We start from the raw sequence: 22,755 nt of genomic DNA, 5'->3' as shown, positions 1-22,755 counted from the left end.
TAAGGACAAAATAGGTTAGACTGTGAAAAGTACTGGGCACTTAAAAGTTCCTGTTTCTGTGAGAAACAGTTGTTCTTCCTGCTCAAAGGTATAAAGCCTTGTTTATAATGGAGTGTTATCGCAGTATTAAAGTCTTTAGAACATCGATGGATGAAATGGGGCAAAAGAATCAATAATCAACAGTACTTCATTGCAGCTGGTGCTCTAAGGCACCAGTGGTTAATGGCACATGGATTCAGCCCCGTGGCTGATGTCTTCATTGCCAAGGAAGCGGTGGAAGAGAACTAACCTAATGCAGTAATACAGTCATGGATTGCAACCTCTGCTTTTGGGACACAGTATCGCATTCCTCCATCCAAATGAAAGCAATGGGAACACCAGGAGTCCTGAATCAGCTTTCACGAACGTGCGAGACCATTTACAGTATTTTAAATATACCGGACACATTCTGTAATTTATTCTACCGTACAGTAAATCAGCGATTCATCGTGAGGAGCCAGATGCAAAGATCGCGTGGCGGAGAAGAGCAGTAACGACAGCTCAGTGCAAGCACTCCCGTGCCCTGTCACGGCGGCCCGGGGAAATGGGGATTGCTCGCCTGCGCTCAAGGCTGCCCTGTGCGGGAAGGCGCGGTGCGGGCCGCGTCACCTCGCACCTCCGCCGAGCGCGCGCCCGCCGCCGTCCCGCGCACCGGACAAAATGGCGGCGGGCCGCCGACACTGAGCGCCGGGGAGGCGGGAGGAGCCCCCGCCGGCCCCGCCCCGCGCACGCTCCCCGCGCGCCCCCGCCGCGCGCCCCCGCTCGGGAGCGCGCCCCGCCCTCCCTCCCGCCCGCGCCCGCCGCAGCGCCGCTCCCTGCAGCTGCCCGGCGGGGTGTGGGGGAGGCGGCCGCTCGCTCCCGCTCGCCCGCCCGTGGGTCCGCCGCCCCGCAGGCCGCCCCGATCCCCCTCAGGTAGGTGCGGGCCGGGCCGGTGGCCCCCAGCCCCTTCTCCGCGCGGTGGGAGGCGGCGGGCGGGCAAGATGGAGACGCGGCCGGCGGGGGAGGGGAGCGAAGCGAGGAGCTCCACTCCCTTCCCCCGCCGGCCGCGTCCTGCCCCACCGCTGAAGGGTATCGCCGCGACCTCCTCACAGGGGCCCCGCCTGAGCGCCGCTCTGGGCTGCGGGAGCCCGGCCCCGCAGGGCCGCGAGAAGGAAGCTGCGCCATCACCGCCCCGTCCCGCTGCCCCCCGCCCGGACGGGAGGGAGTCGGGCCGTGCCCTCAGACGGAGAGGGCGGTTGGGCCCAGCCCTGTTTCTTGCCACCGACGCAAGACAGGTGACACGCGAGGCGACCCCTCATCCCCTCCGCCAAGTGACCCCAAGCGCTGCGCCTGGCGGCGGTGGCAGCTGGGGCGACGGGCTGGGGAGGGGAGGGAGGGAGCTGTGCCGCCCCTTTGTCCCCTCACCTGGCCCTTGGCCTCTTCAGGTGGCGCTGGGGCGTCCTGATGCGTCCCAACCCGGCCTGTCCCCCATATTCGGGAATTATTAATTCCCTTACGGCACCCACGGCTCTCCTGCGTGGGGATAGTGTACGTGTAGAGCTTTTTTACTTAGAGCGTGTCTCCATTAGCCTGTGGGATCTTAACGCATGCATACGGTCCACGGATGTATTTCCTTGACACCCCTAAGAAGTGCGTGCCTCCCTTCACTGGCGTGGCAGGCTGTCTGGATAGCCTCTGCCATGTTCCTGCGGTGCCTCTTTGCCCTCTAGCACGGTGAGTGCGAGGGGTGTGTGTTCTTGCGGGTAGTTATAGGTAGTTTAGCATGTCCTTATCTCTGCATAGCTCTTCTGGGGTAGTTAATTAGTGAATAGTTGCACCTTTGATTTACATGAGTTTCTCTCTGGATATCTCTGTAAAGACATTAACAGTTATTTTGATCCATGTGGCTTTTGTAACAGAGTAGGAGAAAAACTCATTTACCTTATGGTTTATTTCAGTCTTCAGATGCTACAGTTTCTCTGACAAGTGTTTCTTTTTTGTTTGTATCTTTATCCTCCAAGTTTCAGATGCAACCTTAAACCAAAAAAGTCCTGCATGTTTGTCCATTGACTATTGTTGAACAGATTCAACAAGTGGACTTTGTCTTTCTTCAGTCTAGCGTAAGTTTGCTGCATTGGCTGTGTTTGGGTGTGCTGACAGGTTCCCCAGGGCCTTTTGCACTTGTCCTGACAGAGAAACGCCATGGAAGTGCATGTCAGGAAGGAGGTGTTTGATCCATCTCTTAAACTTCAAAATCTTTTGGTGGGAGGAGGCTAGGGAAAGGGAGAACACCCACTGAGATAAAGAAGCACTTCTTACCTCTGGAAGCTATTGTTCTAGACTACAACAAGGTCTGTTCCCTGGGGAGAAGAGCAGGTGGGTGAGAACACCCACAGAGATGAATAAGCATCTCCAGCTCCTCAAAGCTCTTGTTCTAGGCTATGGCAAAGTCTGCTCCTGTTTACTTGGGAATAACTCCTTGAGGTGAATGAACAATTTCACAAACACTAATAACTCTTATAAACCTTATAAAGATCTACCTCTACCTTCTCTGTCATTCACATACATGTGTGGATTCCCTTGAAGTTTGGTAATTACAGAACCACAGAATAATCAGGGTGCAGTTTCACAACCCTGGTCTTCCGAGCCAGTCTGGCTGGCCTGATGGCTGCTTCGATTCTGTGCTGCCCCATCCTCAGCTGTGGGGGGTTTTCCCCAACCTCCATTCCCTGTGCTGCACCTGAGACGTGCCATATCCTTCATTTAGGTCTTCTAGCTCCATTATGTTGTCATCTTTTTGAGGTCTGATTAGTTTTTTAAGTAACTAGCACCATGGGGGGAGCAGGTCAGTGGCAGCCAGTGGGTAATAGGGCTTAGGCTGACCCAGAAACTCATCTCTGTGCTTCTAATGGAAATATGTGTGTCTGTTCCTCTCTTGTCTTGATGTCAGCCAACTGTTGCTTTTGCTTTCTCGTTGGATTAGTTTTCACCGGGGTCAGATCCCTGGTGTTGGTTTACCCTGCTCTTGCACAATAGTTAGTGTTGGCACAATGAGCGAGAATGTGGGAGAAGAGGAAAGGGCAAGATTGTCCTTTTCAGAAAAGGTGTGGATTCAGAGAGATTTCTATTGATTATGAAACCAAACTCAATAATTGTGTCAGCGTGACTGGAGGTGTACAATTAATTAAATCATTGATGTGATCTTCCTTAATTTTTATGCTGCTGCCTGAACCTTTTCTAGTGTCTGGTTTCTCGTCATCACATGGTTATAGATCTTAATTTTGGTGTGGGAAGAAGTCAGATGGTGTTCTTGCTGATGTTAGCATCTAGTGAAACTGCCCTTAGATATGCCTTACTTCTTTTTTAAGATTAGAAAGCTTAACAGTTACTTCTTTGCCTGGTTTTGCAGTCAAATCATGACACCTAAAAGTTACAGTTTATTTGACACTTAGCCTAGTTAGTTGCCCGACAATATGTAAGCTTTGTGAGAGCAGTGCTGATCTCTGTCTTTAATACAAAGCTGGTTCTTAGGCTTTTTGAGAACACTGTTTCTCCAAGGAGGTCTGGGTCAAAAGGCTTGAACTTCTGGGAGCTCAGAAGTGCTCACAAGCTGCAGTTCTCTAGCAAGGCGAGTTGCAGTCCCTTTGTGAGGGCTCCCCCTCTGCCTGGCACCTCTGGGGAAGAGGAATTTGAAAGGAGTGGGAGAATCAGCTTCAAGTAACTCTTCCCTTCTGTCCTATAAACAAATGACCCGGGGTCACGAGGGGAAGGGCCATACTTGTAAGTTGTTGTTTTGCTTGGGGAACTCTTTATGTATTAGTCTTTTTCTACTAAGAATAATTGAGAGAAAAACTGATCTCAAAATTATGTTCTCTCTTCACTTTGCAGTCTCATGTTGTCCTGGAGTAGCTGTAAAAAGTCACTGCTGTAAATAAATTGTTGCTTGTGCTTTGGCTGTTTTTGATATATTTTACCTAGTGTCAAATGATGAGAAATATTGTGTTATAGAGTTGCCTGCAGAAAGTGCTTCATAAGCACATTTTAGAGAAACTGGTATCTACCTTCAGAAGCAGGTCAGATTTCAAATGTAGGTCCAGGTGTTGTGTATGTTGTGCCACTAGTGGGATTTCATACTTAGTATTTTAAAAATATTTACATTTATGGCAATGTTCAAGGCAAGGGTCAGCATTGTGAAAACAAGCAGTTAAGGACAAGGCCCCATTTTAGCAAGTGTTAACATGTAGAAAAGGAGTGGAGGATGAAGGGGACACTTGAGAAACATTTGAATTGATGTAATTCATTCTTTTGACTAGATGATGAAAATATTTCTCACACTCTCTCTCTCCTTAGAGAGAAGAGCAGAACCAATACTGTAATGCTGCTGCAATCTTGAAGGGGAAAATATTGCTGCTGCTGTTGCTTAAACTGCCCCCTGCAATGAAAACAAGCCCTTTGGCATTCCCCAGGGCCTGCAGGCCCTGCGCTCCTGTATGTGTCACTGAGCACTCTTTATGCAGAGACATTGAACAGCACTGGCCCTGTGCTCCACTCCAGGGGTTTTCATTGGTAGAAGTGACTTTCGGAGCACTAGTGCTGAAAAAATACTTAGAGCTGCTTGTGTTTTTAAGTAATATTTTGTATACTTTGTGTGAGGATGGAAATGTACTGCTACAGGCTCCTACTCCTCCATCAATACTGTTGCAACTACTGCAGGCTCAGTAGTGGAAATTCAGAAAAATGAGTGGGTTTTGTGTACTAACTCTCATTAAAAGCAAAATTGTCCCTGTTTGTGATAGCAGGTTACCTTTCCTGGTATTCATCCTTTGAAGAGCTGTAATACAGCTGTACTTACAGTTTTGTTGAGTTTTCCTCTGGATCAGGTGTGTTTTCCCAGAAGTCAAAAGCCCTTGCTGAGTCAGGTCTGCTCTGGTGCTAAACAGATTGAGATAGGTGAGAGCAGAGCAGTTGCCTGCTACTTATCTTGGAACGGATTATTCTGCTTAATGCAGATAATGGGTCACAGGTGCAACACAGCATAAAATACTTAATGAGCAAGTACCTATTCTGGGGGGTTTCATACTTTCTCTGCTCATCAAAGGTTTTCATCTTGGCTATGCTAGCAGCCAAATTCTGCCTATGAAGAAGGCAAAAGGCATGATGTTTCAAGACAACATCATGTCACAAGAGGAGTTTGTTACGCAAATCAATTTGAGTAGCTTTGATATTAAGATTTTGTGTAGAAGACATGAATGGGAAGTTTCTGCAGAAGTTCAAGCCTGGAGAGAGCTGTACCCAGTAACAGAAGCCTTAGCAGTCACAAGCTAGAACTGTGCATGTGTTAACCTGTGTTTAGGGATACAAGGATGCACTCTCTCTCTTCAAAACCTTTAATATCACAGGAATTAGGTGAAATTTCTTAACTTTTAAAAATTTTTTGGTGTCTGTATTGCCTATACTACGGTTTCTGTTTCATCTCCCAGCAGAAGGCAAACGATATCAATCTGACTGTGAAATAAGGAAATAAAAAAATCTTAACAGCAGCCTCATACGTTGTGTATTGACTGATATGTTAATTTATTAACAATAATAATCAGTAGCCTGGCTGTCATCTGAGCTGAATAAAACTACAGACTTGCCTTGTTAGTGCTAAACCAATTCACTCTGCAGGAGAGTAGCAATGCAGCCACTACCATGTCCAGAAATGTCCCCTGCAGCCAAGCTCTCTGGGTCCCAGATGGATGGTCCTGTTGCTTGTTTTATTTCTAGCAGCAGTTGCATGTGTTTTGTTGCACAGGAAGCTGTAATGCTGCCTCTCTTTTCCTAATGCTAGCTTATCCAGTTGCCTCCTCCCTTGCCCAGCTTTGTATAGAAATAAATTACCAGATGACTAAATTTCGTTACTACAATGCTTCATTTTAGCTATTTACACAGATACATTCAACCATTCCATTTAAAGAGCTTAAAATGGATTTAAGTGAACTGTAGCAAATATCTTTTTACATGTCTATTTACAGGTTTAAAGCAAGTAAGTTCTGTTTTGTTGGAAACTTTTCGGGGCAGTTTTATTTAAGAATATTTGCATACAGAGTTGTATGTGTTTGGCTATACAATTTAGCTAGTGTGATGTGTTTGTTTTTTTTTTTAAAGGGCTAGCTTTGCATTTTCTACCAATTGTCATTTATATTATTTATCTCCCTGCCAAGAAAGCTGCTTCCACTCTACAGATTTACTCACTACATTCTTTTATTCCCCACTGTAATGTGAACAAAGTAAAATTATGCTGGAGATGTCTGTGTTAGGGTAATTAAGTGCAATTACAGATTTCCTTTTTAATTTTTTTCCCAAAAAAGTATTAAGAGAAACAGAATACAGACCTTGTCTACTACTTGAAAATTTCATGGTTGGATGAAAAATAGCGCAGGGGGGAACGTTAAAAAAATCCATTTGGGAGTCTTCCCCTGAGATTGTGGGTCTTACAAGCTTACTCTTGTAAGAAGTTTTAGACAGTTAATGATTAGTACCTTTCTTCTTTCATCAGTTACAGTGATAGTGGCTGTTGACAGATGGATGGTAAACTGGCATCAGCCAGGTTTTGTACATGAAGTTTGTATTTGTCGAGAGCTCTCAGGGATATTGCAGTAGACACAAAACACATGCATGTGGTGATGAAGACCCAACGTTTGGCAGTTGGTAGGATATATTCACTGTCTAGGAGTACCTGCAATGGTTCCCTCCAAGAAAGATGGATGGTGTCTGTAGGAAAAATCCCCCTGGCTATAATGTGGAGAAAAAGCAGAGAATAAGAATGTAACATGGACAGGAAGGAGTCTTGAGCAGTGGTTGATCTCCTGAGAAATATCGGGGCTTCCACTTTATTCAGTGCTCTCTCCCTGCTCTGCTTCCTTGGATGCTGGGCAGCTGAACTGATCCTTCTTTGTGGCAGTTGAGCTCTGAGCAGCTCTTTGGGGATGAAGCCAGTATTCCTGTGTTTAAAGTGAGTCTGGAGACAAGAATGCCGCTAACAGCTCCAAGTGTCCTCTAGTGTATCAACAAACAGATGAATAGCCTTTCAGATCCGCTGGGCTGACTCTCTTGGCAGCTAGAGTACGCCATGAGAACCCTTATGTTTACAATTATGTATCATGAAAAATCTCAGGTATTTTTTGGTGATATTGGGGGCCCTATTCTAGTGGGGTTAAAGGAAGGTAACTTCTGGGTTTTGACAGTTAGTTGTACAAAACTTTAAGCTTCCTTTTTATTGCTACACAGAAAAGTGTATCTGGTCTCTTGACCTGTAGCTTACTTCCTTTACTCTTTGCTCAGCATGGGCTTGCAAATTGTTCTTTTGTTTGCTAGTCAACACCTGCAGTAACAGTGGTTCCATGCGTGTCTCCCTGTACCCCATTCCACCCACCAGAACTGCAGCACTCGAGTAATCTCTACTAGAACCAGCTAACATTTAAACTGCATTACTGTCATCTTTTAACTATTTGACATAAAACCATGTTAATGTATTTGCACAAGGGTAATGCATACAGTGGAATGCGCGTTTGACAAGCCAAGGTAAATTGGGTGTCACAGCAGGGAATGTTTCCATCCTAGTCAGAAGGGCACTGGGATTTACTCCTCGGTAAACAGCCTGTCTCTGCTGTATGCTTTCCCTCGTGCTGGGAGGAGACATTCATAACTGCCAAATAAATTCAGTAATCAACAGTGGAGTTTCAATTGGGTTGCTGTAGGTGATGTTCCACAGCTACTGCAGGGAAAATACAATAAATCTTCCAGACCTTATCTACAAGGGAATTTACCACAGGAAGAAATATGTGGTGTCTTACACATGACTCTTGGGGGCAGAAATGCTCTGGTGTGCCGGATATTGATTGGCTTAATCTTGTCTTCAGCATGGCTAAATATTGTTATCTCAAACTGAGTATTTGCAACTTATTTACCTTGTAGAACCAATACAGTTGAATGGGATAAAATATTGTATTGCTCCCTGAGAGGCTTGCTGACTTCTTATGATATTGCCACTATTAAGAAATCTGAAGTAGTATCTATGCAGTTGGTATTTAGAAGCAGGAATACCAAAAAGGTTTTAGAATACCAGTAATATTGTTAAGTGTTGTGATTCTGCCCCAGTACATATGCTGCAGGAGGGTTATATGATGGACACAAGTATAACCAATTTATTTTTTTATTTAGAAGTAGCTGTGTGTAATTAGGATGGTGACCATATGTGGTTGCTGGCAGCTGGACATCAGTTTGTCTTTTGGTACCAGGATTGGCCTGTAATATCATGCAGGTGAGAAAGTCACCCTTCTGCCAGCCTGAAGACAGGGCTTTGGTTCTTGTTTGAACAAGTAGACCTCTGAACAGAGCACAGCTCAAGCCAGTTTTGTATAACAAGAAGAAAAAACAGTTTATGATCTTGATGGACCACAGTTGCTTTCCACAATGTTTGGAGATGCATGACAATGTGCACATCTGTAACAGGAGTTCTGATGTTTTTCCCAAAGTTGTTATCTCAGACTTGGCATTACCAGCAATTTATACCTACTCTCCTAGCCAGGAGAGCAGTGGCATTTCTGCCATCTAGCATCTTGTACTCTGTGTTTACATTATTTCGTACCTCTGCTTTCCCAACTATGGCACCAGTGTCTGAGCTTGTTTCTTTCACATAAGTTGTCATAAAAAATGACAAAACTGATTAGTGATTTGGTAATTGGCTGCAGTTAAACAAAACAAACAAACAAATCTTTAAGAGCCTCTATCTACCAAATCAAGTGAGTGATACCATATTTTCCCTTGGCTCTCGCAGGTGATAGGTTAATCTTAAAACTGTAACAGTAGAGTTTAGATGGATTTGGTTAGAAAGGATTGGAAGTTGTGGTCGATGAGTGGATATTTTATCCATTCATTTGCTGAGTGGTTGCTGAAATGCTCATGTTCAGTTCTTTAATGTCCTTCTTCCCTAATAGACCTATCTGAATAATATATGCTTTAAATTGTCATTTTTAGCTATGTGTAGAGGTTACTGCTCAAAACCTTAAATGAAAGCTTAATAAAACTAATTTTTAAAATAATTTACTGACATCAGCACTGTTTACTAAAAACAGACAAAGTAGTTTGGAGTAGAGTGGATGTGTTTTGAGAAACAGAGGTAGCTTTTGCAAGATTCTCACTCATGGAGTATTATTATCTACTGATACATATTTCTCTCTTACTTTTGGTAGAAAATGATGCACCCTGTTGCCAGCAGTAATCCAGCTTTCTGTGGGACTGGCAAGAGTTCTTGCCTTAATGAAGACAATGTGAGAGCTGCCGATCAGTTTGACTTGTATGCCACGCAGCAAAGTAAATACGGTCACGCCGTCAGCCACAAACCAATTGCGTGCCAGAGACAAGATGCGTTGAACGAGTCACACTTGCAGACCACGAGTGGCAGGAGTATAGAGACAAAAGATGAACTAAAGAAAAAGAAAAACCTCAACCGATCTGGTAAACGTGGAAGGCCGTCGGGAACCACAAAATCAGCAGGGTACCGAACCAGCACAGGTCGACCCCTGGGGACCACCAAAGCAGCTGGATTTAAGACAAGTCCAGGCAGACCCTTGGGTACAACTAAAGCAGCAGGATACAAAGTCAGCCCAGGCAGACCTCCAGGTAGCATTAAAGCTCTATCACGGCTTGCAAATCTAAGTTATACTTGTGGCAGCGCAGCTTTTCCCTATCCCATGATGCATAATAGAGGAGTACATGCTGCTGGTGAAACTAGCAGCAAAATGAAACAGCCTAATGAGTGAAAGGAGAGAACTAGTAACTCCTTACTAATCTGCTTTGCTCTGAATTTTGGCATGTTTCTCGCATTTTGTTGTAGTGTTTGCCTGAGTTTCTAGATTTGATTTTTATTCAAATAATGCCATAGGCTGCGGGTGTAATTCAGTAACTTTTAAAGAATGCTGACAAAGCAGTGGTTTAAGCAGGGGGGTTGTTGGTTCCAGATCATAATTTATAAGAAAGTCTGAAGTGATGCATTATGCCTTGGTGTCAATACTTAAGTAATGTCCACGTTCCCAGTTTTATGTTCAATTCCTGGTAATTCTAGTTGCGTGGTAATGCATTAAGTAATTGAAATCAGGATGCGAGAGTTAGCTGGCTGTCAGTTCATGATTTGGCCTATCCCACGTTAAGGAACTGGGACAGATAAGTTCTCGATATGAAAAATCTATAAAGAGAGCAGCAAGCTACGTTTTCCACTTCTACAAGAGCTTCTGTGGACCTCAGATAGATATTTAAAAAAACAAACAAAAAAACCCCCAAGCTATTTTTTAAAGTGTTGATTTCAGGTGGCTTTTGTTTTTGGAGTTGAAGCATTAAGTCAAATTTCAACTCATGCTCCAAAGTTTTCTTTGGAAAATGTTAAAGAAAGCTGAGCATTTGTACAGCACCTTATGGGCACACGCTGCTTTGCCTTTAGCTGAGAGCTGTTCTGTGAGTTATGCAGTTACAGGATTCTGCTGGGTCATTTCAAAATGCCTAATAGTACATATACCAAACCACAGATAATTCTTTGAAATTGGAAATATTTTATAAGAAATGAAGTACTGTTCCTTCTAGTTACGCACTTGGTTAGTATTAAACAGTATGTTCTTAAATCTGTAAATAGCTATTTACGCTGGGTTTTGCCTTTAAAATCTGTGCTTAGGTGGTGACAGTTTAATAGCTTTTAAAGTATTAATCTATAATGTTTACAAATTAAACTTTTTAAATAGACACTGTTGCCAAGTTTTCAGACCTAGTTTTGCCAGGTATTCCTGGAAATACAGTTATTTCGTTGTTTGACACTTACACTATATTTAAGTTCTGGAAGCGTATATATCTACCAAAGGACACCATTTTCATGATTTATAAAAAGCAAACTGTATAGCTGATGCAAACAGGATGCAGTTTACAGCACTGCTAGACCCCAGATATGAAGTAATTCATCTATGCATGCAAGCTGAAAAAAAATGTTGTTGGTTAAATATAAATACCTTTCTTGACTCTCACTAAAACCTTTCCTCCTTCCTAAAGAAATGTCCCATTTTTCAGCTGGGTGGGTTTAATTTTTTTAAGTGTGAGAGAATGTGTGAGTGTTTGTGTGTAAAATACTTTAATCTAGACTTTATGAAAGTCAGCCCTCAATGTTGCATATAGTTTGTTCCAAATTTATTTTACTAGAATTAAAGCTTCTTTCTCTTTTCAAAAAAAAAAATATCTGAAAGAAAGTTTACATTTAAGTTTTTCAAGTATAATGTGGCATTATGATAAATTTGTAGCTTCAAATACCTGGGATGGGGAAGCATCTAGAGTTTCAAGATTTGAAGGAGCATAAAAATTAGGGTTAATTGAGCGAGCCTATGCTGAATGAGTAATGATACTGGTTGTTTTTGTTAACATAAATGCTATTCTGGCCTGCTGTCGTTTTGATGAGAACTCTTGATTTCAGTGATGACAAGTTAAGAAATGGATGTCATGTTTCATACCTTTTTTATCAGGAAAAAAGCAGCAAGCCTTCAGGTGTTCCAGTGATGCCTAACACATAGGGAGCTGGACTCTGTGCTGTACTTTACAATAGGTGTGTTGAATTGTTTTGGGGGAACTGTGTATGCACTGGCAACTAAGACAATGAACCTCAGCTGTTCTGGATGGCTCCTTAGTCAATAGACAGACTAATGGCAGCTAAACTGCTACTAACAAAATAGTTTCTTCATGCTGAAGCTCTGAAATCCAGTTACACGTTCTGTTCCTCAACAAAGCCGCAAGCCTGAAGTGTAGCAGGCCTTCTCAGAACGATGTGACTCCTGACACGTGCAAAATGCTAGTGTGAGCGAATTCACCCTCAGGATCCGTGTGGCTTGGATGATTTTAATCAGATGGTTGTTCAACAACAGACTGCTTTAAGTCCTTCCCTGAACTCAGCTGGGAAAGTAGTCCTCTTCAGCTGAATGTAGTAGCTGCAGGAGCATCATGCTGCGCTAGCAAGGACCGTGTTGCATGTCACCACTGTACCTTGGAGAAACTCCGCTTCTTACCTCCTCCTTGTTATCCTGCTGGCTCCTGCTCCCTTCTCACCTGGGCATCTCCTCGGTGGTGCCGTGATAACATCAGGAGATAACGCAGATGTGTTGCTGTTCTGCCAGGATAATGAATGCTGTTTTAATAATGAAATCACCTAAGCGATTTCTGTTCATTAGAGTGTTTATTAATTCTATCAGATAGAATATAATCTCAGTAAAATAACAGGTAACATTGGCAATTGCGAAATGATGAGCGTAAAGTAGAATGTGTTCAGAGAGTCTGTAATGGGCTGCTCGGCACTCTGGATTTGGCCAGGAGACCAGAAGTGTGCTGCTGGGCATCTCCTTGTTCTGGTGTATTTGTTATCTGCCCATAGTTTACTGGTGCCGTGCAGTCAGGAGAAGAAGAAAGAAGAGATTGGAAGTGAACTAGAAATGGAATTTTCAAATACTTCTGCTTTTCCTGTGTATAATCTGCAGAATACATTGTGCTTTTTTTCACTTTTCTTTCCATGAGAAACACTGAAGCAGCATGTTAATGCCTAAACTTTCTTAGTACCAATGGGAAAACTGGCCTTTTCCCCCCCATAGTATGAAAACATTACTTGTAAGGTAAATTGCTTATTTTATATTCTATATCATAATTGAGCTATTCATAAGCTAGGATCACTGTTGTGTGTTAACACTGTTCAGAAGATCTACATGTCAAGTTTGTTTTTTAATAATTTCTTTTAATTATCACATTTCTAACGTCTTATTTATACATAAATGAAATGTATTAGCTTGCTGTTATTCCTTAATGATGCTATACAAGTTCACTGTTTAATATACATATAGTAACTACTATTCAGTTTCTGATTAAAACCAAATAATTTTGCTACTATAGTCTTGCACTGGACATATCCAAGATGCTAGCACCATATTTTGGCAGATTAAAAACAGATACCATCAGAAGTGGCTGACTTCGATATCAAAGATAGTATTTTTTAAATCAGCAGTTAGCTTTGTCTTTAAAGCAATGTTCTTTGTGTCTTGGATTTAGTATAAACCAATCAAAATAACTATCAAGAGCCATTAAAAAATCTCTGTTCTGAATGGATATATTTTAATTTTGTCTGAAAGATCTTAAGAGTTCAGCTGGGACAAAACCATGCCTTGTCAGTTAGAAGTGATGTGTCAGTGAAAAGAATTACTTGGAGCTACAATAGACAGAGTAATTCTGATGAAAATTTAACTCCCTCCCCCATTTTGAAGAGCTTTAAAAGGCAGAGCAACATGAAGTCATTTCTCCGATGGTTTCATTAGCTGTGACTCTGCTGTACTTTGTTACTTGTATAATAATGTTTCACGCTATCCTTAGAGTTGACAGTTAAAATGGTTGGTAACAATCATAAATGATTTGAACTGCAGATTTCATTTCTGACCACAAAAGTTTATTCTTCTCTATTTTAATGCATATATTTTAACACTGCTTAAATATATTTATGACTTTAGTAGAGACTAGACCTTTTTCCTTGTGATTTTTTTTTCAAAGAGAAAAATCTTGTATTCTGAATTTTGAACCACTTTCCTAAGACTTTAATCTTTCTTCATTTGCTTTTCCACAGGTTTACTTTGGGGGAAACAGTAATCTGTTAAATAACTAGTATCAGCGCCCCATCCTCTGCTGTAAAAAGCCTGATTAGATACTGTGTATGTTTTTATGTCCATGAACTTGAGCTACTCGTGTGCAATTATGTGTATGGGAATGGAGTAGTGTTCATGATCTGTATTTACATCATCATATGGATGTATATTTATTAATAAAGTTAATACTTTAAAACCTACCTATCTTTTTCCTCTGGGCTTTTCAAAGGATCTTTAAAATCCTAGCTGAAGACGCCTCTTACAGTGTTGCAGAGCCTTGGCCTTTCTGTCCTGTAGATGGAAAGGCTGTTGGTTCTCCTGACATCCCAGTCATAGCTCAGGGGCTCAAACTGGCACAGAGGTGTTTTGGTACATCTTGTACAGATTCCACTGAAGATGCAGGGCCTGTTGGGTTTGTCCCTTGCCTCCGTGAAGTGTAACTGAATGCAACTGCAGTGGACTCTGTGTGGTTGTGCCTGTGTGGACTTCTGCATGCACACAGGATTTGTGAGAGTTGGGAGGTTGCTGTGGTGTGTGATTTACTTTTTTTTTTTAATTGAATAAAGCAGCCCACCCTTTCAGTAGACTTTCCTTTCTGAATTTCAGCATATTTATTGCCCATTACAGGCAAGTTCTGTATGTTTGAATGACAGCAAAAAGCATTCAAAGAAAACAGAGGAATAGTGCTTATTTTATAATGAACTGAAAATGCTGTTACAGTAACTTAATAATACTTATCCCTTCATTCAAATAGGAGGAGAGGGGAGGAGTTACAGCTAGGTATACGTAAATAGTAAGCTGCACATTTTTTATCCTGTTGCACAGGGAAATCAATTTGAGAGTACTCATAAACGAAACATTTGTGAAATGTGGTCATTATTCTGTGATGAATAAGGTGTCTTTGTATCCTAACAATATTCCAATTTATCTTTGGTAAGATGTGCTGTGCACACCACCCAATCCCTCCTTTATTTTTTTTTCCCCTGCTGAAGTTTTTCAGTAACTCTTGGGAAACGTGGACAGTCCTCCCTACCAGAAGCTGCAGTCTTCTAGACTGTGGGGGAGTCTGTGGCTTCCCCTTGCTCTCCAGCACCCTCTGTTTTCTCTTCTGTGTACTTTCAAAGGCTCAGGAATGAAACCTTTTAAATGGCAGATGCAGTTATTTTGTAGACTTCTAAGTTGCTTTAACCTGAAAAAGACATCACTGCCTTTTTTTTTTTCCAGTTGTTTTCCTGTTGTTGTTGACCATTCCAATAAAGAACTATCAGAATATTTGGCTTTCAATATGACTGGATATGTTCAGAGCAGAGCTGATACAGTCAGCTACATCTTCATCTAAAAATCAGTTCCTGAATGTGATTCCTTGAGCAAAATAGATTCTTTTCTTCATTGTAATGAAACCGTAAGTATTAGATATTTGCTCATGAATTACATCTTGAAAGAATACAGGCTTTTCAGCTGCATTGGAAGTTGCTTGACATCTTCCACAGCTGCTGTGTTCTCTGCTGTGTGGTGGCCTGAACAACAAAGTTGTGATGCAGTTTGTTCTTGGTGTGTTTTAATGATTTCATTGTGTATATGAGGAGACACCAAGGCTTCGTTTGGGGCTGCACTGGCATTTTCATGCTTTTGTACCTCCTTGGTTTGATCTCTTGAAGTAGCACAAACAGTACAGTGTAAAGGACTGACCTTGTACCTATTAAATATCTTGGTTCAGCAGGGTATCTTTGGACAAGGCAAATAAGGATTGTTCTTGACAATTATTAAAGCTGAAATGCCAAATGGTAAAGGAGTAACTCACTGCCACACACTGCAATCTGTTTTTATCAAGGTTCTGCCTGTGGCTCTGTATTTACTGTTGAACATTTAAGAGAGAGGTGTGGTCTGACCAGGCAGAATTGGCAGCACAAAAACTAGCCTATTCTGGTGCTGGCTCTCACCCAGGCTCCCTGCATGGCCTAGGGATGGCAGTGGCTCCTTTTTCCTGTCCTTATGAACACAGCAAAAATACCTGTTTGTCTTGCAGGGTTGCTGGAAGGAATCATTAGGTAACAACTTTCAACTTTAAAGCTGAAAAATGTTGCAGAATTCTTAAGTGTTGTTTAAATTATCTGAGGCAGATAAATCTTCCTGCCTTTCATGTTGGTCCTTTCTTACCACAAAAGCCTGTTTTAATGAGTGAAAAAAATATCACAGCAACAATTAGTGCAAGTTTGATTTCTTAGAGTACGCCTTTGAAGTGTGTGTAATACTGAAATGTGTATTTACTGCTTCTGGTGGTCATATTTATAAAGAATCAGCTGCAGCCCCATTGAGAAAACAAAGATTACGAAGCCATGTCCCAAATTTACATGTAGGCTTAAGTTTCCTGAGTGACCTCAGCCTTGAGCACTTGCCCTGTTTCCTTTTGTCTTGTCTTTGCACTGTTGAATACACAAGATGTCACCACTGTGAGGACATCGGAATCAGACCTTGGTCTTGGTGAAGGTCTTGGCATTGCCTCTTTGCCCTTGTCCGTGTCCTCTTTTGTCTTGTCTCTTGCCATGTTGCCTGCGAAGGAGCTTGCCCAGTGTGACTGAAATCTGGGGAGGAGATGCATGAATGGCCACCAAGCTTTGGTTTTTCTTCACAGGTACAACAGGAGGCTCCTGTTTTGCAAATCCTTCTTTGCTAAATGTCAGATCAGTCCCTACCAAATAGAGCTTTTCTGATGTGTCCAAGTGTAGAGGTTTAGCCCTGGCTAGATGTGAGGTGCCCACCATGTCATAATAACACTCCCCTTCCTAAACTGGACAGGGGAGAGAGAAATACAACAAGAGGTTTGTGAATTGAGGTAAAGACAGGGAGATCACTCAGCAATTAATGTCACAGGCAAAGCAGACTCAACATGGGGAGAAAAAGGTTTAATTTATTAATGAACCATCAGAACAGGGAGATGATAAATAAAACTGAATTTTAAAACACCTCCCCCACCCCTCCTCTTCCCAGGACTCTCCTTCTTCCCCTCCAGTGGCACGGGATGGGAGTTGTGGTCAGTTCATTACAAATGGACTTTGCTGCTGCTTCATCTCAGGGGGAGGCCTCCTCACACATCCCACTGCTACAGTGTGGGGTCCCTCCCATGGGCTACAGTTCCTCGCAAACTGCTCCAGCATGGGGCCTGCCATGGGGGCAGCTCCTCACACCCTGCCCCAAGGTGAGTCATCCACTAAAACAGTCCTTCAGGTACTGACTGCTCCAGCCTGAGTCCCTCAAGTCCTGACAGCAAACCTGCTCTGGCCTGAGCTCCTCTCTCCGCACAGGCTCCCAGGTCCTGCCAGGAACCTGCTCCAAAACAGGCTTCCCATGGAGTCATCTTCAGGCATCCACCTGCTCCAGTGTGGGGTCCTCCCTGGGCTGCACCATAGGTCATAGGGGTGTCTTTCTTTCAGGGCCTAAGCACCCTTCTCCCTCTCCTCCACTGACCTTGGTGTCTTTAGAGATTCTCACTCCCTGTTGCTGCTGCAGTTTAGCAACTGCACAGCAACTTCTCTTTCTCAAATACATTATTCACAGATGTGTTACCTCCATCACTAATTGGCCAGGTATAGGTCAGGTGCAAGGTCCATCTTAGAATTGACTGGCCCTAGCCCTGTCAGCTACAGGAAAAGCTTCTGGCATCTCTTTGATTAAAGAAGCCACCCCTGTAGCCCCCCTGCTACCAAAACCTGGCCCAGGCAAAACCACTACATGAAGATTTTTGAATAGATGCAGAACAATGCATTTTTCAATAGACTTTTTTTCCTGAAAACACATTTGGCATTAGAAATCGGGAAAAAAATGGAAGCCAGTGAAAACAGTTTTGTCACGTGCCTGCTCTGTAATACCTAAGCACTGAGGTGGTGTGTTTGTTGTGAGCTAGGTATGATAAAGCATGGGTATTTATACTCCTTCGGAGTTCATTTGTCTTCCATTCGTACATTACTTATTCCAGTCAGGGTAAAAAAGAACACTGTTTTGCACAAGCCTTTTGATTGGTGTTGCAGAACGAAGGATGTTGTGTCAGGATTAAATCCACAGAAGGGTCTTGGAGGCAGGTGTGCTGCCAGAAAACTCTCCATTGGAGTAAAGGTTTGGAATATCACCCCCAGGGTATGAGATCCAACACCCTTGCCAGGGCTTTGCCATCGAAAGAAAAGGAAGAAATGTTGTCTTTCTTTGGAAAGAAAAACCTGCAAGTGGGAAAGTGTGAGCTACAAGAAGGGACAGAGTGTTCCCTAGGACAAAAAGAGACACAAATCCTGTCTCTGAACCCATCCTCATTTAGATGCATGTACAGTGTTTTCCTTGCTTTTTTCCCAGGGGGTGTGTGTGGTTCACACTCTCCCAGGTCACAATGCTCACTCACTTTTGACAGATGCATAGTTCTGGCAAAATGTCATTGCACAGTGCTGGTAGTTTGAAGAAACTCGGAAAAAAGGGCATTATCAGTCCCATGTTCATTTTCAGAGTGCCCCAAACAGTCCTGACACTTCACTATTAAGGCAAGAACTAATTCTGTGACAAGAGGAGTATTATTTCCCAAAAAGGAATACCAGAATATCTCACCTTTCAGCCTGGGAGCTTCAGTTGATACACTGATGAGCAAGACCTCTTTTCTTTTTAGCTTTAAAAAAATACACCTGTAGTTTGTAGGCTTTTAGCTCCTCCCTGGCCTGGCTGTAGGTTAAAGTTTTGTTTTCATGTGAAAACATCCCAAACTGCACCTGTGCTTCTCTGCAGTGGGTGGAAGCAGGCCAATCCTTTACCAGGCAGCTGTGGCTGTGGGGAAGTCCTGTGGTTGAAGCAGGCCATAAGGGCTGCCACACCAGGTTATTGGGATGAGGGTGCATTTGTGTACCGTCCCGATTATCCCTCAGTCACAACATCCTGTCCAGTCCTCGGGATATGTGTCCCTTGTTGCAAGAATTTTGGACCTGAACTAATTACATCAACAGTGAAATGCCTGCTTCCCTCCAGCAGCACTAGCAGACTGAAACTGGGGCTGTGTAGTGTGCTCTGTTACACCATGTCCTGTTGTCTAGGGAGGTTCTTTTCCCTCTCTACTCTGCCCTGGTGAGGCCACATCTGGAGTCTTGACAGTTCTGGGCTTCTCAGTTCAGAAGAGATGGGGAACTGCTGGAGAGTCCAGCACAGGGCTACCAAAAACATCAGGGGACTGGAACATCTCAGATGAGGAAAGGCTGTGAGGCCTGGGGCTGTTCAGCCTGGAGAAGACTGAGAGGGGATCTTACCAATGCTTAGAAATACCTGAGGGGCAGGTGTGGAAAGGATGAAGAGTTGTTGTTCTGTAGTGCCCAGTGACAGGATGAGGGGTAACAGGCACAAGCTGGAACGCAGGGAGTCCCACTGGAACATAGTGAGCTGGTTTGCTGTTCAGGTGAGGGAGCCCTGGCACAGGCTGCCCGCGGAGAGTGTGGCGTCTCCTCTGGAGGTTTCCAAACCTGCTTGGACAAATTCATGTGCCACCTGATCAAGGCGAACCCGCTTTAGCAGGGCGTTGGGCTGATCTCTGGAGTTCCCCTGAATCCCCACCACTCTGAGGTTGTGTTACACTGTCACAGCTGTGGGTGGCCTTGGCCCCGGGCTGCAGAGGCAGCGCAAAGGCTTGTGTGTCACTGCTGCACACGGGAGGCTCGGCGGGGCTCACAAAACCTGGTTAAAAACAACCCGATTTATAGAGAGTCAGGGTCTGGGACGGGCGATGAGCGCTTCTGCTGTCCTGTGCTGCTCCCTGAGCCCCGCCGGGCTCCTTCCCCCTCATCTGCAGCTCTGCTGGAGCTCGCAGCCCAACGCGATGTGGCGACCGAGGCCTGCCCCCGCCAAGTACAAAGGGGACGGCGGAGGGAAGGGGGGTAGCAGGTCCTGGGAGCAGATCGCCCGCCCGCCCCCGGCCGCTCTTCGGGCCCAGCCGTGACAAGATGGCGGAGCGGCGGCCTGGCGGCGCTGCGCGCGCACGGCGGTGGCGCGGCGGAAGCGGGCGTGGGGCGGCCTCCGGCGGAAGTGCCCGTTGTCCGGGGAGACGCGGGGCGGCGGCGCCGGGGCGAGGATGAGGCCGCGGCTGCGGCTGCGGCTGCTGCTGGCGCTGCTGTGCCTGGGCAGCGGCCTGCCTGCAGGTGAGCCCGCGCCGCGCCGCGCCTTCGGGGCCTGGGCGGGCCGGGGCTCGCGCGCAGCGCGGAGCTGACATCTCCTTCCCGGCGCAGGGACGGGGATGGAGGCGCGCTCTCCCGGGGACGGCCCCGCGCAGGGCGGCGGCGCGCCGCTGCGGTACCGGACGGCGGAGATGGCGGACGCGATGCTGGGCAGCGGGCTCCCCGCGCAGCAGGCCCCGGTGCTCTCGGGAGTGCCGGCGGAGGTGAGGGACGGCCCGGCGGCGGCTTGCGACGCGGCGGCCGGCGGCGATGCGTGCGGGGCGGGGAGCGGCCCCGCGGACTCCCCGGACCCGGCGGGCAGCCACGGCCGGGAGCAGGCGGTGCTGGAGACGGTGCTGCCCGCGCCCGCCGAGGAGCCCAATGGTACCGACAGTGCTAAAGCGCCCAAGGTGAACTGCGAGGAGAGAAACACAACTGGCATCGAGCGCTTCACACTGCAGATCCTGAACGTGTCTCAGGTGAGAGGAGCTCCCGCTCCGTGTTACTCAGAACGCTTCGGGTTACTCTGAGGACGGTGGGAGATGCACCGTCAGCACCACGTGCGCGTTAGTGCCTGACTTGGTGAACTTTCACGCATAGCACCCTCTGTGTATTGAAAAGAGGAAATGCCTGGGTGAGATGGTATTTCATGCCATTCTGAGCAGAAAAAAAATGGAGAAACACCTCAGTCCACGTTTCTGTGGACTCGTCCGTGTGCCTACAGTGAACTGTCAACTTTTGTGCTGCTTGGATTTGTGTCCCTCTCTGAAACTGTTAATGGCACTTCCTGCCAGTGCCTATTTCTGCTAGTTTCTTGTAATGGCTATCTCTCAGTGTGTGTGTATATATATATTTAAAGTTAAAAAAAAAAATCTTTAAAAACAGTTCAAAACAATTCATCTGTTTTAAAAAGGTTAAGCAAATAGGCAGGTGCTTGATAAACATTGTCAAAGATCTGATTGATTATTGTCAAAGATCTGATTGATTATTGTCAAAGATCTGATTGATTGATGCTGTGTTCCTACATAGAATTTAACTCTGTTTTTCTTCTGCTTTCTCTAAGGACTTGATGGAGTTCTTAAACCCCAATAGCAGTGACTGTACTTTAGTCTTGTTTTACACGCCGTGGTGCCGCTTTTCTGCCAGTCTGGCACCTCATTTTAATTCTTTACCGCGAGCGTTTCCAACTCTTCACTTCCTGGCACTGGATGCATCCCAGCACAGCAGGTAACCTGCACTTGCTGTGTTCTAGCATCAGTTTATTTCTGTTAGCAAGCTTTATATTTCTAAAACAGAGTTGATGGGTTTTTTTTTTCTTTCTTATAAAATGACAATGTAATTTTGTAAAACTGAGACTTCCTGTATCATGACTATCTTGGTTTCTTCTTCCAGTGGATTCTTTTCCTTCATGCTTTGTATTTGCTTTATGTCCACCAGCTTATCAACTAGGTTTGGAACTGTGGCTGTACCCAATATCCTCCTTTTCCAAGGTGCTAAACCTATGGCTAGGTTTAATCACACTGACAGAACGCTGGAAACACTGAAAGACTTCATTTTTAATCAAACAGGTACGTAAATCTGCCTTGATGTATCACAGGAAGAGCAGGATGGCTTTTAGCTCCAGACTGGGCTTTCCCTTCCCTGCTCTTTGTTCTTTAATTTTATGCAGACCCTGAGAGGACTTGGTAGAAGTTTGCATAATTAGTTGCTGCAGTGACCTGGATTTTGGGACACGCTGAAAGCCCCAACAATAGTGTAGTGTGGTGAAGGCAGAGACTCAGCTCAGTGTGGAATGGTGGGGTTTGACTAGGGAGGGTGCTAGAAGGACTGAGCTTGTTGTCCTGCCCAGATATTTGATTTGGGAACGAAAGCAGCTGAACGTTGGGATCATTGCCAGTGTCACATAAGGCTGACTGCAGCGGAGGGTAAGAGGGTTTCAGTTCCTGTGCTGGAGGAGACATGACTTGGCTGCCTCCATTGTGAGCTTGGTGCCAGACAGTGTTCTGGGCCTCTGGTGCTTCTGTAAAGAAAAACACGCCAAAAGCCATACACAGGCCTACAAGGGCCTTCCTTGGAGGGCAGAAATGGTTATGTTTACTGATAAAGCACAAATATGCAACACAGCACAAACTCCCCACCCAACTTACATGAGGCCGTGCTGGGGAAGGACAGAACAAGCTTTCTCCTGTGATGAAAATACACACATAAAAACCCGTGTGTTTTTTGTGGAAGGGATCTGTGTGCCAGATCAGCATTAATATACAGAGACCAGATCGCCAAAGTTTTAACTGTAGACACTCCTCAGCCTAAGAACAGTAACAAAGCTCCAAACAGAACCAGCTTCTCCGTGTTTCATGATTGTTACTGTGATTGTTTCAGGATTGTTACTGCTCAGGTGCTTTCTTTTTCAGGTATAGAAGCAAAAAGTGAGGTGGCTGTGACTGAGGCAGACTGGGAGGGCCCCCTGCCCAGCGTTCTGACCAAAGGCATAGACTGGCTGCTTCTCTTCTCTCTGCTCTTCCTGGCCAGCTTCATCATGTACGCCACTGTTCGAACGGAGAGCATTCGGTGGCTGATCCCAGGGCAGGAGCACGAACACCAGGAGTAATGGGAGATGCTGAGATGGGGACAGAATGTCCTGCTCGTCGGTAAAGTGGGGATGTCTATGGACTAGGCATGCCTAGGAATGAACTGTTGAATTTGTTGGCTGTAATTTATAATCTTGACTAAAAGTCAGCTTTATTTATCAAATGCTGAATCTGTAAAAAGCAAACTCACAGAAACTGATTTAAGTAAACAAAGATGAGAAAACATGAACTAAAAAAGTATTTACTAAGCTACTCTGATAATCTTATTTTTCATGGGCTTTAAAGTAAATGGGT

General features: G+C 44.7%; 2 protein-coding genes across 11 annotated transcripts; both read left to right on the top strand.

Moving 5' to 3' along the window:
* Positions 1-817: 817 nt before the first annotated feature.
* Positions 818-13,903, top strand: C9H5orf24 (chromosome 9 C5orf24 homolog). Of its 10 annotated transcripts, XR_009819303.1 has the most exons (7): positions 818-951; positions 1,608-1,752; positions 2,040-2,138; positions 8,221-8,320; positions 9,252-9,681; positions 11,556-12,689; positions 13,685-13,903. XR_009819303.1 is itself a non-coding variant. In XM_062002887.1 (6 exons), the coding sequence occupies exons 4-6, from the start codon at positions 8,315-8,317 to the stop codon at positions 11,594-11,596; spliced, it is 477 nt and encodes a 158-aa protein (XP_061858871.1). In that variant the 5' UTR covers positions 818-951; positions 1,608-1,752; positions 2,040-2,138; positions 8,221-8,314; the 3' UTR covers positions 11,597-13,903. The 10 variants fall into 10 exon arrangements, 9 of the variants coding, with proteins under 9 accessions (XP_061858871.1, XP_061858865.1, XP_061858862.1 ...); XM_062002887.1 differs by having other exon boundaries at positions 11,556-13,903; XM_062002881.1 differs by lacking the exons at positions 11,556-12,689; positions 13,685-13,903 and having other exon boundaries at positions 2,046-2,138; positions 9,252-11,549.
* Positions 13,904-19,763: 5,860 nt separating this feature from the next.
* On the top strand, positions 19,764-22,709 carry TXNDC15 (thioredoxin domain containing 15). Its single transcript, XM_062002403.1, has 5 exons — positions 19,764-19,858; positions 19,946-20,352; positions 20,937-21,100; positions 21,311-21,441; positions 22,285-22,709. Exons 1-5 carry the CDS (start codon positions 19,792-19,794, stop codon positions 22,479-22,481), a joined length of 966 nt encoding a protein of 321 aa, XP_061858387.1. The 5' UTR covers positions 19,764-19,791; the 3' UTR covers positions 22,482-22,709.
* Positions 22,710-22,755: the final 46 nt, after the last annotated feature.

Source organism: Colius striatus, chromosome 9, assembly GCF_028858725.1.
Source record: "Colius striatus isolate bColStr4 chromosome 9, bColStr4.1.hap1, whole genome shotgun sequence".
NCBI lineage: Eukaryota > Metazoa > Chordata > Aves > Coliiformes > Coliidae > Colius > Colius striatus.
The sequence above is the reverse complement of the archived record's forward strand: the minus strand, read 5'-3'. Positions and strand labels throughout refer to the sequence as shown.